This window comes from Drosophila virilis, chromosome 4 (assembly GCF_030788295.1).
Source record: "Drosophila virilis strain 15010-1051.87 chromosome 4, Dvir_AGI_RSII-ME, whole genome shotgun sequence".
Taxonomy (NCBI): domain Eukaryota; kingdom Metazoa; phylum Arthropoda; class Insecta; order Diptera; family Drosophilidae; genus Drosophila; species Drosophila virilis.
In genome coordinates, this window is record NC_091546.1 from 7,224,282 (window position 1) to 7,239,766 (window position 15,485).

The window sequence follows — 15,485 nt, forward strand, 5'->3', positions numbered from 1 at the left end:
GGAAAATCTCAACTGTAGCAACGAAACACACGACGGGAGTAAAAAAAATGTAAGTGCATAAAGTGCAGAGGAGTTGAGAGTGAGCAAAGAAAGTGAGAGACAGAGAGAAAGAGAGAAAGAGAGAGAGAGTGTGGCATAATTAAAACACTGCCAAGCTCTACTCTAAATTGGCTGTTCCTTTTGCCGGAGATGCCATCATAAATTCGCCTGGCGCCCAAAAGCAGGCAACACTTTTTGTTGCGTTCCTTTGGCGCTCCACTTGAGTCAAGTGGGGTCCACGGCCAACTTGTACTCGTAATTATTTTGTGCACTCGAATCGCTGTTGAAAAGTGTTCAAGCGTTTACTATTTGGATTAATTATACCCTGTAAAAGTCAAGCAATTAGCTAGACTATTGAAAGTTAGCACCAGAAGCGCAGTTAATCGAGTGGAATTTGTGAATTTTAGAAAAATAGGCAGGTGCGGTGCGATAAGTGTAAGAAAATTAATTGTAAAAAAACAGTTGCAATTTTTTTTTTTTTTTGACCATTTGCGACATTTTTGTTTTCCTTAATAATAATGAATAGCCTTGAAAGTTGTTTCACTTATTTTCTTTTTTTTTTTAACAATTTTTCGAGTGTTTTGCTGTGGCGCATTATGGAAAGTGAAGTAATTGTCAGTTGATGGGTAGCAATATCATAAAAACTATGAGGCAACATCTGAGCGTTTCTTTTGCAGCAATAATGATCATAACAATAACAATAATGATGTTGATGCTGCTGCTGCTGCTGATGATGATGATGATTATGTCTAACTGGCTAAGTGGCACTTGTGCGCTCAAGCAGCGGCAGTTGCTGCTTGCAGGATGCGGATGCAACACCCACGCACACACCCACGCACACACAAACACCCACCCATAGTCACACATAGACAACCGTGCAGCATGCATAAGGCAAATAGATAAGCAACCTGTACTGGTTGGCAGTTGAAAGGACACTTACAGGCGTTGATGGCATAATAGACAGCAATTAAGTGAGTCACTTAAGCTGACAAACACAGGAGCCTGGCGACTGGTGACTGGCGACTGGTGACATGGATTACGGCAAGGCCACAGGGCAACTGATGATTGTGCACTTTTGAGCCATGGCCGATGATTGCGTGTAATGTGTATTTAACGATTTGCACGCGCACACAATCAAATTAACGTCTTGCCAGTTATGAATTAAATGCAATTAATTCGGCAAGTGCGCTGGCCGCAGGGCAAGTGCATTAAATTAAAGTTGCCCCTTGTATGCAGTTTGCAAATTGCAAATTTTGTGTGCAGCTGCGGCACTTGAACTATTTGTAAACTATTAGGCAACTAGTTTGTAAAAGTTTTTTAATGCCATACAAAATGTTGCCACATGGCGTAACATGCAACACGAGCGCAACAAAACTTGCTGCAAAACTTTTCGCATTCTTGACTCGAAGCATAAAATCAATTGAGCCAAACAATTAACAGCCAAGCAATTTCCGCAGCGACAAACGCCCAAAGCGCTCAATGAGCCGGAAAGGCGCCCCAAAAAAAAAAAAAAAAAAAACGACCGGAAACTCAGGAAACTCGAAAATCATTCACAGGCGTTGAAATCTGTTTAGCTGTTGCTCATACGCAACGTTGCCGCCCATGGGCTAAGACACGGCCCGACTAAGTGGATAGCTCGTCTGGCGCAGCTTAAACGAATTGCCAAAATATGGAAATCTAACTAATTGCGAGGCTAATGAGTAGCCACTTCTCGGATATTAAATCAAAAATTGTTCGCCAGCTAATTAACGCCGACCGCCTTTGATTTGCTTGCAAAGCCAAATCTAAGGCATAAGATTGCAACATATAAAAGCCATAATAAATCATATTAATTGGTTCGGGCGGACTTCGCTTAACACAATCAAACGGCCTAAGAGACTTTTGGTTAACATAGCAAAAACAAATTGTTCAACAGGCACAGCAACAAAAAATCGAATTATGCGCACATTAATTTTATTATTTCTTTGGTAATAAAATATTAAATACACATCGGGGTGAAATTTAAAGAAGCGTAGCATTGCATTCTAAGCAGCCGCAGGACATTTTTTTAACTGCTGCTACTTATCAGGTTTTATTGAATTGCCAAATATAAACACACACACGCGTTTTCCTGCCAATATGTTTTACAAGTCTGCGCATTTTTCATATGAATTTTCAATTTCGTCTTCAAGAACAGCAGCACCTCCTGCTGCGTATAAATTTAGACATATGCGAGTGTATGTGTGTGTGTGTGTGTGTGCCAGTGTGTGTGCGTGTTTGTACAGCAAGTTGTCAAAGCTGTCAAGCGGAAATCCCCTTTACATCACATAAAAAAACCCAAGCGATAAAGCTTTTAAGGCGGGCCAACTAATAAATACCCTATTAATAATATTGAGTACTAGGCTATGCTGAAAGCCTAAGCAAGTTGCTGGCTCAGGAAATAGCATTAAGCTTAATTTTTTTTTAATTTAAGTAATTATTGTTAAACATCTCAAGATCAAGCAGGCGAAATGAAGAACTCAAGTGTTGACTATTTGTTGCTGTCATTCAATATGCTCGACAGGCATTTTTCAAGAGTATAACTCATGTCATATAATACCTACTCACATACACTTCTCAAAAATATCGAAATAACAAAATTATTGTTATTGTTTGGGGCCTCGCGCGATGGGCGGGGTAAACTGCGCGGATTTGCCGGCGCACGTTGCGCGCGTGTCTGCGTGTATGTGTGTGCGTGTGTGTGTGCTTTAAAGCATGTGGCGGCATGGTTACCAAAATAAAATATGCATTACGTTAACAGGCAGCAATGCCAATTAATAAAAACAAAATGAAATATGTGTCAGCTAAATTGCGGCCCAAATACCTATTCAATAAATGAGTTTAACGAGTCCTGCGGAAAAATGTAATTACTTTTATTTGAATTTTCAATTGCCTTTGTCAAATTTCAAAACTATTTAAAGCAGGCAAATGATTAACGAACAAAAATGTATATGACAACGAAAAACATAAATTAAAATTTAAACAAAACGCGCAAGCAGGACTAGCTGCGGCACATCGAAGATTTAATACCCTTTTAGACATGCGACTTTTGCAGATATGTGAGAATAGCGAAGCTTGTTAAGTAAATAAGAGCCTGCCTTTCCTATGACAGCTAAATCTAGTGAAACTATTAAATGACGAGCTTGGATGGCTTGAAAAACTAAAGAGTATAGAGTATAGTCGATTCGGTCGATTCCGACATAGGTAACGCCTGCGGCTTTTGATTTTGATCTAGAATAAATAATGTCGACGGAGATGTCTTTCTCTAAGCGTTACACATTTTACGGCAAAATGTATATACCCTCTATAAGAGTATACGCTATAATAGTATACTCTTTTTTATTTCATGCACACATGGCAACTGGTTGAAGCTTTGTGAAATGTTGGAATATATTGTTCAACATTTATTAAAGCTTAGATAAAACTAAGGGCCTTAACGTTGGGCCCCAAGCCTTAATAATAATAAGACACTACATTTCATAAAATATTTGTAAATAAGAAAAATTGTAAAAAAAATTTAATTCTATGTTTCGCACAAATATTTGAGTTGCAATTACAGTTCAAAATAAAACAAATAAAAAATTGACAAAGACGCACTTTTTAAATTGCAAATTGTTGAGCAGCTAATAAAAGGTAAATGGCTAACAAATTATGCGATTCTTGCTTAAAAAGCAATTTAGTTGCGTCCTTTGCAAACGCTCATTTATTAAACCTTGCACAGCGAGCCCCTTTTTCTCCCCCCCTTAGAAGAACACATTCTGTTGCCAATATGGAGCCAAATTGATTTATATGAAATTTATGCAGAGCCGCTGTTAGCAAGCAAAAAACAATATAAATAAAAAAGAATGTGGCCAACAAGGTACGAGGTCAAATTGAAAGGCCTGCTGTATTTATTGACTCAACACTCACCTGGAATCCTGCAGGCTGTGCTCGCCCGACTCCTGCACACGCATGGCATACAATTCCTGTGAGAACAGCTGTAAGCACAAAGTTCGCATTTGATGTCATTAGTAGGAAACTTCAACGTCGAATACATTAATTAAGTGGGCCTGATGATCAATGGACAACAGTTTCGGTTAGCTTACCTCGCCATTTTCCGGCGGATCTCCGTTGCCAAAGGTGGAGGCAACAACAATTAGCAACGCCTCATGCTCAATGGAGGATATATCGTAATCGGACATGCAATATATCTAAATGAATAAACAAATTTAGTATACTAATCGCAATCAGACCGGGCAACATGCTTAAACCAACACTTTTCTGTTCATTAGTAACTTGACCTGGTTAAAACACGCAAACAGCCCAAATGTGTTCGTTCGATGGCTGTGTGTGTGTGTGTGTGTGTGTGTGTGTAGTTTGTCACAGGTGCCTGCAGCCTATCTAGTTTTCGAGGCGATAGACAGCTGCTTTTTGTGCACAGCATCCGCTTCCGCACACACACACACACACTGACACACACACACACATAGACAACACGACAGGAGCCTCGGCTGGACACTAAGCTGCCAAATTTCCAGGCACATTTTGGGCTTATGCTAATTTGTATAATGTGGCATTTACGATAGGTCGCAGGTTGCAGTTTATTTTCGGATAGTCCGCAGCGACTTTTTTAATGTCAAATTAAGGCTGCTTTTGTTTAAAATTATGTATGCTTAATATTTGCATGTAGTCATGCTTTCAATAATTTGCTTCAACTTTATACAATTTAAATTTAATATATGTTCTAGTTTTTATTCAAGATATCCTTGATAAAAATTGAGCGCCTGCCAGATGTGCCATGTCGCTTGCCTACATTAAAAATTCTTGTTAATATCGGACTACTATGCCATATAGTTCTATAATTGAAAATGAGTTCGTGTATGGAAAACTTTTCTATTCTGAAGATATCTGAAACAAACAGCACATTTACGAGCTTTACTTTTCTCGTATATCGTCTATCGCTGATTATTTGCAAGGACATGAAGCTTGAGCTTCGTTCTGGCCTGTTTGGCTTGCTGGGAATATGAAGTTTATATTAGCTGTGTTGCTTATTTTCCGGCAATATCAGCTTGGTTAAATTTGTATTTTGTGTAAATCAATAGAGATTGCTTTTCAGTTGAAGCATAGAGTTTCATTTACGGAATATTGTACTGGTCTTGCCTGTGCTTCAGAACAGAAGTTGCCCTCAAAAACTCACCTGTGCATTGAACGCATGTCCCAGTAGTTCGCACAATTGCTTGGCATATTGCTCCGATTTGCCCGTCTCGGTGGCATATAGAACCGTTGCTTTGATGCGTTTCGACAGAGCGCGTCCAAATAATTTCGATGTAAATTTCACAGCACTGCAAAGAAGAAGAAGACGAAGGGACACAAGTAAAAGTGTGACTTATATATAAGAGTATCTATATGAAGTATATATGTAGCTAACTAGCTATGCATATTCATGCAGCTAGTTAGGAGTCTTGCCAGGCATTTTATGCATAGTCAGCAGCACATACATTATTATACATCATAAAGCTTTATAACGGTACAGAGACACACACACACACGCACGCACACCAAAGGACTACTTGATTGACGTGCCATATAATTGGAAAATAGTCTATAAGTATGGCATAAATTGCTTAAAAGACGTTCGGGCCACACACACACTCACACACACACACACACACACACACACACTTGTAGCCCTGTCAATAATCAAATGGCTGCAACACTTTTATTGCACAGCAACGGCAACAGCAGCAGCGGCAGGCTTTAGTCCTGTTCCGCATCTGTTCTAATCGTGGCAGCTTCTGCGAATTGCCATTGTTTTTGGCTTAAAGCGCAAACAAACATGAAATTTTAATGCAACATCTGAGAATGTGTAGCAAACAGGATGAAGGCACGCTGCTTTCAGCTAGAAGAGTTTACAGCGTCTTATCCCTCGCCCCTCACTTGCACGCCCCCAAGGGTGGTCATGTGTGGGGCATGGTTGTTGTTCAGTTCAGCTGTTCGTGACGTATGCTGAACTACTCGTGCTTATGTACACTGTGTGCGAGATGCTTATAGGCAGTTTAACTGTAATTCAATATGGCGGTCGGGCTCACATTTCGCTGCATACTTTTGTGCGCAGCATAATTTGATTTTCATAAAGTTGTCGATGTCAGCACAGATTTAATTCCATTTCATCAGCAGCCGAGGCAGGCAGCGCGTGCTGAAACAATTAAACTTAATTATGGCCCTACATACACACACACACACACACACACACACACACACATACACATGCATATATTACATACATAAACGCACATATCAGCGTGTGTATGTATTGCGATTCATTTAAGCATTGATAAAAAGTTTTCACAAGCTCGTTTTAAATGTAAGAGTGTGTGTGAGTGTGTTCGCAAACGATTTAAACATGTTAATTGACAACTTTTTAATGAATTTCATTTTGCCATTTTGGCAGCTGGAAGCCGTGTATGCGCTGTGTATAGACCAGCCCAATTGCGACGAAAGCAATTGCAATAAATTTAAATAAATTAACTTATGAAAATGCGCAAATGAACAAGTGCGCCAACAAGTTCATTAATCTGTAACCATTTTAAGTGCACTCATTAAATAATTATTATGTTTATTTTTTTTTGTTTTTTTTTTTTACAATTCATTAAGCAACAATCTGTCGGTTTTCGTTTCGTTTGTTTTTTGTTTACTTGTTAATTAATGAAATTATTTCTTGTTATTGTTAAATTGGCTTAAGTAGTAAATAAATGTTTAACATTTGTTTTTGTTAATTCCAAATTAAAGAACTGTTAACCCGCTAATTAGCGCGCATGAATTTCGACACATGAGAACTATCCCAATTAGCGTTATTTTTAAAAGTTCATTAATACGATAAAAAGCGATTGATCAAGCTAACCAAAAGCTTGCTAGCGCACGCTGGAATATTTGTTAAGCATTCAAATTCAAATTCAAATTTAGAAGACAACGTGAAACTTTACTTAGCCTTGAGCCAGTGAATTGAGTGGAGCTTAGGAGTTGAGGTCGAGTAAAGTCATAGAGAAAATAGGAAAATACTACGGACTATACAAAAAAATACTATTGTTATTATTATTCTAATTAAATAACTGCAGAGCTTAAATAATAGGCTTTGCATGATCTACGTTGGCTTCACAGAGATGAATATTGTGCAATGCTTATGCATGGGATTATTTCTATTGTTCCAACAACTGACTTTCATTGGCTTATTTTCTTAGTATTAACCCAACCATTTCATAAACTCTAATGAGCTATGCAACTGGAGCTCACTAGAAGCTAAAACATACAATGCCGCGTGACATACATGATGCAATGCATCAAATTTTCCAGGCGAGTTGACGATGGGTAAACTGAATGTGGCGGGAGTATGAAGACTGGCAACCGGTAGCAATAAACCAGAATCCATGTAATCTACTTAAGAGCTAATCCCTGCTGATGCTGTGTCGTGTGACACGCCACACACACACACACACACACAGACATACATTCGCACACACACATACACAATTACATGGCACGATGAGAATGCACACAAAGACGAAAGATGTCATCAGGCAAAGGTCGCTATGCTTAACGGTTAAGGTAATGGCAACAGTTACGTCAACGTGCCATTGAGTAGCCGTAATCGTGCCCGTACTTACCGAGCGATTTGTTTAAAATTGAATTTACGTCTCGGCTTTTTGCCTTTGCTTTCGCCGCGTCCCTTTTTCCAGATGTGCGTGCGCCAGGCGGGATCCTGATACTCAAACGAGGGCTTCAAATAATACAGCGCCATCTCCTGATGAAAAACGGGCGTTATGGAACCAGATAGTGGCGGCACAATCCATATCCAATCCGCTGGGCAGCCATTCCTGAGAGTAGTAGAGAGAATAGCAATAGAGAAAGGATGAGAATCATGTAATTGTTATGGACGCTGCTTTGTTTTTGCTTATTGGCTGTAATTGACATAACGCCACAGAGCACCAGCTCCAGCTAATGGCTGCCCCCCTCCTGGCAGCCGCTCTGCTTAATTGAAGCCAACAAGCGAGCGGGAGATAGCCAACGTTTATCTCATGGCAACGTTTTGTGCGGCATTAGAAAATGCAAATTGGCAGTAATTGAAATATGGCCACGTATTTTTAGACAGCAAATGGCTTAAGCCAAAGCGTATTTTCAGCATCGGCTTAACTGTGTTTTTTGTCCAGGATTTTAGCTAAATATATTTAACTTTTAAATGAACAGCATTTGATAGTGTAAACAAACATCAACTTTGCTTAAATTGGCACAAAATAATCGTTACTTAATCGCAGCATCCCGAAGACTTGCCATTCCCTTTATAGAAATGTAGACTGTTAATTTAAATAGCTAATAAAATGGCTAAAGAACAAGGCGAGCCTTGCCTAACGGATATATCGAATCGAATTAGAATGAGCATGTCTATTTACTTTATGAGGCCAGAGGCGTCTCCATATAAGAGCTGCACTTTGGCAGCCTGCAACAGAAAACTGAACCGATGCAAAGTTTCTATATACCTCGGCTGTTGATCCTGTTCTAGTTCAGGTCCAAAATGGACCGGCAAGCGGAAAGCTTTTTGATAAAAGTAAATGCTAGGTGTTATATGCCTTAACATTCTTGGTCATAAATTTATCAAAATATGATTAATGACATGAATATATTTGTACACATTCAGTGCAACAATCAGATAATCAAATAAAATATACGGCCTATTTTTACTCAATTAAAAAATGTGTTAAGTGCCAGCAAGCATTATGCATGTTAATGCAAACTTTTAACATGAAATCAACTGTAACAAAATATCCATAATTAAAGTGGCTCAACACATATCCTTCGAAAAGTGTTGGCTTATTTATGGCACGCCAGGCCAATAAATGCGATAAAAACCAACAACTGTGGAAACAGTTGTGCAAATAAAATATGAAAAATGATAAAATACCATTTGCCGTGTTCAACTTATTCGCCAACTTCTCTTGCATGCTTGGATAGCCCGCAGCATGCAAACTTTCTGACATATTGTGCGGCATTTATGTGTCTCGTGTGCACTTTACATAAAACGCTGGCGACAGCAAATTGAAAACAATAAATTTAATTCGCACCTGAAAAGAGTTTCCCCAGACGCCCTACACACACAGACTCCAACAGGAAGTCAAATAAAACACGTTAAGCCATAAACATGCGGCACGGATATGGCACAGGGAACGCTCGCCCACGGCATAAACATTGTGATATTGCGCATACGCCCCGTGTCGTGATGTAAATGCCCAGTGCACATATGATGCGATCAGTTAGCGTAGTTATGCTCACCTTAGCTTGGACTCGTTCTCGAAGTGCTTCATAAAACTCTCGCTGGCCGTGTGATGATCCACAATGGTCACATTCCGACTTTGATATGAATGCAGCACAGCAATATTCATTTCCACAACGGCCTTGTCCTTCCACAGCGATGTCGGCGTTCGCGTATCCAAATTCATTTTCAGCGCCACAGTCTGTAAAGCATATGAAAAACGTACTCACAATTATTCAGAATTTAATTTAAGCCCAATTGAAAGCAAACAAACTTCTGTATATTATTACTTTCTACTCTTCCTCTCACTCGCTCTCAAGCTGCAGCGATGTTGTTGTTAATTTTCGATTACAGCTTATGGGTTTTTGTGGCCAAAAATTGATAATTACCACGCCTCACGTCACGCCCAACGGCAACAAGTTGCTGCCAACGTTTGTTTAATAGGCCCGTTGCGGTCACTGGACATCGGCCTGACAACATTTATCGATTTTGCTGCCGGCCATAAAACATGCATTTGTTACCTACAGTGGCTAACATTTTAAGAACATTTCCGGCAAATGAAAAAGTTTTTAAATTGCAAATGTTACTGCCACAGAGAATGTTATAAAATGTACTTGACAAACGATTTCGAAAACTATCTTTGTTAACCTCAGCTTAAATAATAAAAATTGTTGTTATAGGGAAAAAATAACTACCTTAGCATAGGACAAAAATCCTTGCAAAATGAAATATAAAAAAAATAGGATACGATTATACGACTATTCAAAATACGCAAATACAATTATTTAAAAAATAAATAAATGTAACAAAATTTAACAGTGGAATATATTTCCAATGTGCATTTACAATCCTTTTACTCTTCGCCCTAAACTGTCCTCAAATTGAATCATGCTAATGGCAAGTTCGTGTTCCAAACTAATTATGCTCCTAAATTGAAAGTGCAAATTCATCAAAATTCGATGCAGTTCAAATGACTAAAACATCGGCGAGGAGTGTTACCTGCCAGCAATTAGTTTAGGTTTTAATGGTGTTTATACGAATGCATAAGCGAGTACCCGTATGCAAATTAAGGACTCATGAATCTGGTTTACTTTGATTGCGCCTGAGCGTCATTTAAATGGTCTTCCGGGGCCCACAAAGGCTTTTCTTGGTGCTCGACTGCCATGACAACCGGCTTAACACATAAAACACACATTCACTGAAATATTTACGAGAAAAACGCTTTATGCCGGCAAAGTAAACGCCATAAAAAACCAGAAGTAAAGGCTATTTTTGGCACACCGAAGTTTAAATACCCTTGGCAGACGGTTTTGCAATCAATTGCAAATCTTAGCTTAGATAAATATTAAAAAACTTCCATATAGTTATTTAGATCAAGTAATTATTTATAGTTATCCGATGTAAAGATTTTGCTAATTCGAAAGAGATATATTAGAGCCTAGCATTTATATATATGAATATTTTGGGAAGATTAAAAGAGTTTTAAAGCCAAGATACGAGACAGATGAAATATATATACTTTCTCCAACAGTTACAAAGCCACAGATTTAGATTTAGATATCTTTAGTTTTTCCTTTTATATCAAATTCGACAACTTTATTAAATGGTCGAATTTAAGCTAAGACAAACGCACTGACCACTGGGAAGTCTATGTGCTTCATGTAGACAACCGCCTCGTTTTTGCCGTTTACGTACAATTACACAGCCGCATATATTATATACCTTTTTGTTTAAACATTATTAATGGTTACGGGGTATTGAACAGGAAAGTATCCGTATGGAAACGCGCCCATTATGTTGCATGTAATGAAATAAATGCCGGAACGCGGCACGCGACAAAGGCAGCAAGGACTTGCGGCAAGGACAGTACGCGCTCTATCAATAAAGCAATTACAATATATATGCGAGCATGTGGTCTGGCCACGCCCCTTATTGAAAAACTTTAACGCTTTAATGTTGGCAACGACTTACCTCGAGCATATTGCGACGATTCGTGTCGCATAAATTCCGGCAGCCAATCTCCGTGGACATGTACCAACCGCTAAATGTGGTGGCCGTAAACTGTATGCCGCCCACATCGAACAGCATGCTGGATACGGCGGGCAGGGCATACCAGCGCAGGCCCAGATCCGTGAACCATTCGAATCTGTTGGTTGGTTGCGAAGGGGGGGAGGGAAAGCAAGACAGATGAGTTAAAATTTGTATATGCCGTGGGGATGCAAATCCGTTAAATACACTGTGTCATAAATGGCCAGAAGGCTGCTTTGTGAAATAGACATGCACCCACACACCACACACACACACACACACACACACACACACTCACTTGGGATGACTCAGCGGAACTTCTAGTATCAGCTCCAGCGGGTAATCAAAGTAGTCCGGATCGTGACCATTGGCAGAGACCACCAGCGGCAATATGTCCCATTCCGTGCCCTTGCCCTTCCAGCCCAGTTTAGAGCAGACCTATAAATGAAATGTACAAGAAAGAAACAAAAAAAAACCAGCATCAAAATCGAATATCAACACGAGACGAACATAAAAAGTGACATGTGTACAAATATATGGCATACTTTCGGGCGCTTTTGCATGCAAATACATCAGAGCAGGACTGGGCACATCCTATACTGGCAACATATGTGTATTTATTGACAGCTTTGTTGTTTGTTCGGTTTGTTTTTTGCGTATTTAAAATACAATTTATAACATGAAGTTTATACAAGTTTTGTCCTGCAGCCGACGTCGGCCCCATATTTATTCCTGTAATTTGTTGTGTTATTGTGGATTCAGGGATTTTTCGACTTGTTGGTTTAACAACTACATATGAGGCCAGCAAGCAATTGCTGCAACATATATATATATATATATAGATATATATAAATTGATAGCTAGATTATAAGCAATAAATAAACGCCAGTTCTTCAATAACGAAAACGGCTGTGGAAATCGCTTCGATTTCTATGGGACGCACCGCAGCTGTTCAACCCCTCAGAAGTGGATCAATTTGTCTGTTATTTTTAAACATTTATCCACAACTCTTTGCCTCACATATATATATATATAATTAATTTTTGGCTAATGTAGGTGAAGTTGATGGGAATTCAATCGAGCTTCAAGTAAACTTTGAAGCATTTAAATGTAGCCCAAGGCAAAAATAATATTATGCTAAAATTAGTCGAACTCTTAACCAAGTTAATTTGCATTAAAGTACCTTGGTAATTTAATATATATTATGCGTCTGTAGAAATTTCTTTCAAGTTTCTATAGATAGGCCGAGAAAAGCCATAAAATATCTATCATCTTTTTCAATGGCAGTTTTCTGTTTTAATCTAAGTTATGTACCTCAAGCTTTTATTGAGCACGTATGAAAACTGTTTCGTTAAATTCTGTGATATCTATAGCTTAATTGTTTAAGCGATTAACCAAAATAGTTTCCTTTTATAATTTCCAAGTGGTTTTTGTACTTTATGCCTTTTATTTCTTCAGAATCTTCCATCAACCGATTTAATGGAGTGCAGAATGGTTTTTGAATTGGATTCTACTTCATATAATTTAAGCCCCTACTACCTAATAATTACCTCTGTAAACTCCATATTCATGGGATCTCCAATTATCTTGCCGTCGGGCATTTTATAGGCCGCATATGATATGAGCTGATTGTTCCATATGCGATAATCGTGTCGGGCATCGGTGCGCTGTGGAAATATTGTGATGGCGGATCTGGAAGCGTGTAAAATATAAAAACAAAATTTATATTGAATAACCGAAGTTAAACAATAAATGCGAACTCAAACTTTCAACTTTCAACCATGAGCTAAACGAAGACTACAAGTCAAACAATTTATGTGCTCAATTTTAGACGGGTTTGGGTTAAGGCAACTTTCGGCTCACAGAGCTTAAACAACTTTGGCAACATAAGCGGCTTCCAATGTTAACAAAGTTAAAAGTGCAATTGATAGTCAGGTCGGCAACTTAGTTTGGTCTACCGAAAATTGGCAAATATTTGCCAAGCTCCTCTTCACAGCGCTCAACTCATTGTCAATTAGCATTGGGCAAAATATTTGCCAGTCGTTTCGGCCAAACAGCGTCAACTCATGGCCACAAAAGCTAATATTACGATTTTAAGTGGATTAGTTTGTGTCAATGAAAATTGGAAATATGCATATTCTGCCAATTTCCAATTGGCATAAACAGCATATTCAAAGACATGCAAAATTATGTGCTGCCTAAAATTGTTGTTGCTTCCAATATAATCACAAATTGGAATTGCCTGGGCTAATTAGTATAAGCTGGCCATAAAATGCCGTGTATGTTAATTATTGGAAACATCCATAGACAAAAACTGAGAAGTGTAATTAAAGCAATTCACTTTAAATGACTGAAAATAACGTAATAATTTAATTGATATTTTATTTGTTTTTATCGCTAATTATTTCTTTTATTTAGAAATGAATTCGGCAAATATTCGTGCTAGAAGAACAAAAAAATTAAAAACTAAAAACCCAATCAGAATGAACATATTTTCTTTATCATCCCCGACACAATGGTCTGTCACAATGTCAAATATTTTCCATTGAATAAATTATTTGCATATCTTAATTTAATAAATTTCTTCGACTAAATTGTCTTTTAAATATTGGTTGAAATGTTTTTGAGCTTTGGTTGAGTATTCCATAGGATTTGCTCACTTACCTGAGATTTCCTTTATTTGTTGCATATTTGATGTGATTGCAAATTGCCTCGAACATTCCGCTCGTTGTGGTCACATAACGACAGTCGAAAACCTACAGGAAAAATGTTAGAATGTTAACCAAATAAATCTAAAGTATCTTTAACAAATTTAAGCTTTAGCTAAGTCACATCGCAGCTCATAATTTTACAATCCTCAGCAGGACCAACTGCAATCAGAGCTGCAGCTTCAACTGTGCAACGCCCAGTTCAAAAGTTAAAATTAACTAAAATATTCATAGCGCTTATGCAACAAGAAGACAAGACAATAACAGAAATCAGAAAAAAGCAGTCTTGGGTATACACGACTTACAGATGCCCTGTATGAACCAGATTTTCAAATTGTAAATAAGAGGTATGGCAGCACTTAGAGTTCATTTAAAATTTAATGTGATTGTAAATAAAGTATATAAAATTTTATATGAAGTGGCAACTTAAATCAATCAATTTAAAAGAAAGCAGACCGTTTGTTTTATAAAATTAATACCAATATATTGGGGCACTCTTTGATTTTAAATACTTGCAAGGAAGATTAACCGCTTGGTAAAAGTAATCAACATTAAATCAAACATCGTTATTTCTTGCGAGATGGCAACGCTCTGATTTTAACATGGTAATTCCTTAGTATTGTCAATTTTAAAATAAAAAATATTGTTTTGCGAACATCCAATAAACAATGTATATCTCTTCTTCTTAAACACTTGCAATGTAGATTAACCGCTTGCTAAATAAGTTTGTAAGATAATCAAATCTGAATTTGAGTTTTTCAAGCATTGTATTTACAGCTTTTGTTATTACGATTCGTCTTTTCCATTCTGGCCGTTTATATGACCTTTTGAGCTTAGCCCATGAGTACAGGGTATAACAAGCAGGAATCACTGTGGAAAACTAACAGCCATAGCAATTGTACAACATGAATTTTAAGTGCGGCCAAACTTCGCAGCGGGGCTGAAAACAATAAACTCTAAATGAAATCAGTTGAGTTCAGTTGAGTTCGGTTCAGTTCTGTTTTGCTATGGTTTTTCCCAGTTCTGTTTCGTTTTTGCTAACAGCACATGGGGCGTATGATAAATGTGACGTAATACTCTTTGTTTCGATTGCTTAGACTGTTTTGCACGTTGAAAATTGTGAACACAGAAACCCTTTTTCAATGAATTCGCTTGAATGCACTTTCTAGATATTCCCATTTTACCAGTTCACCTCTCAGTCTCTCTACCTCTCTCGCTCCCACCCTCTCTCCTTCTCTTTATTAACGTTGACCGAACAGTTGTTTGGGCATTTTCACACCTGCTGCCGCTTCTATTTGTGGCTTATCAGCGACAGGTGTAGGTACTTACCCTGGCTTTATGGGCTTTCTGTGTTGCCCACTCGAATTTCTACACACTTTCCCGAAGCACATTTTCATTTTCAGTTTTATTTT

At 38.1% G+C, this 15,485-nt stretch overlaps 1 protein-coding gene across 2 annotated transcripts in view; it reads right to left on the bottom strand.

Annotated features, from left to right (window-relative positions):
- Nos (Nitric oxide synthase) overlaps positions 1-15,485 on the bottom strand; it is a 54,211-nt gene that overhangs the window by 6,816 nt on the left and 31,910 nt on the right. For both annotated transcript variants that reach the window (XM_032438003.2, XM_032438002.2), the window contains exons 6-14: positions 14,030-14,121; positions 12,916-13,057; positions 11,664-11,803; positions 11,309-11,483; positions 9,358-9,539; positions 7,698-7,907; positions 5,234-5,378; positions 4,143-4,247; positions 3,967-4,034 (exon numbers count right to left, since the gene is read on the bottom strand). In XM_032438003.2, the coding sequence (XP_032293894.1) occupies positions 3,967-4,034; positions 4,143-4,247; positions 5,234-5,378; positions 7,698-7,907; positions 9,358-9,539; positions 11,309-11,483; positions 11,664-11,803; positions 12,916-13,057; positions 14,030-14,121 (1,259 nt within the window). The remainder of the gene's footprint in view (positions 1-3,966; positions 4,035-4,142; positions 4,248-5,233; positions 5,379-7,697; positions 7,908-9,357; positions 9,540-11,308; positions 11,484-11,663; positions 11,804-12,915; positions 13,058-14,029; positions 14,122-15,485) is intronic.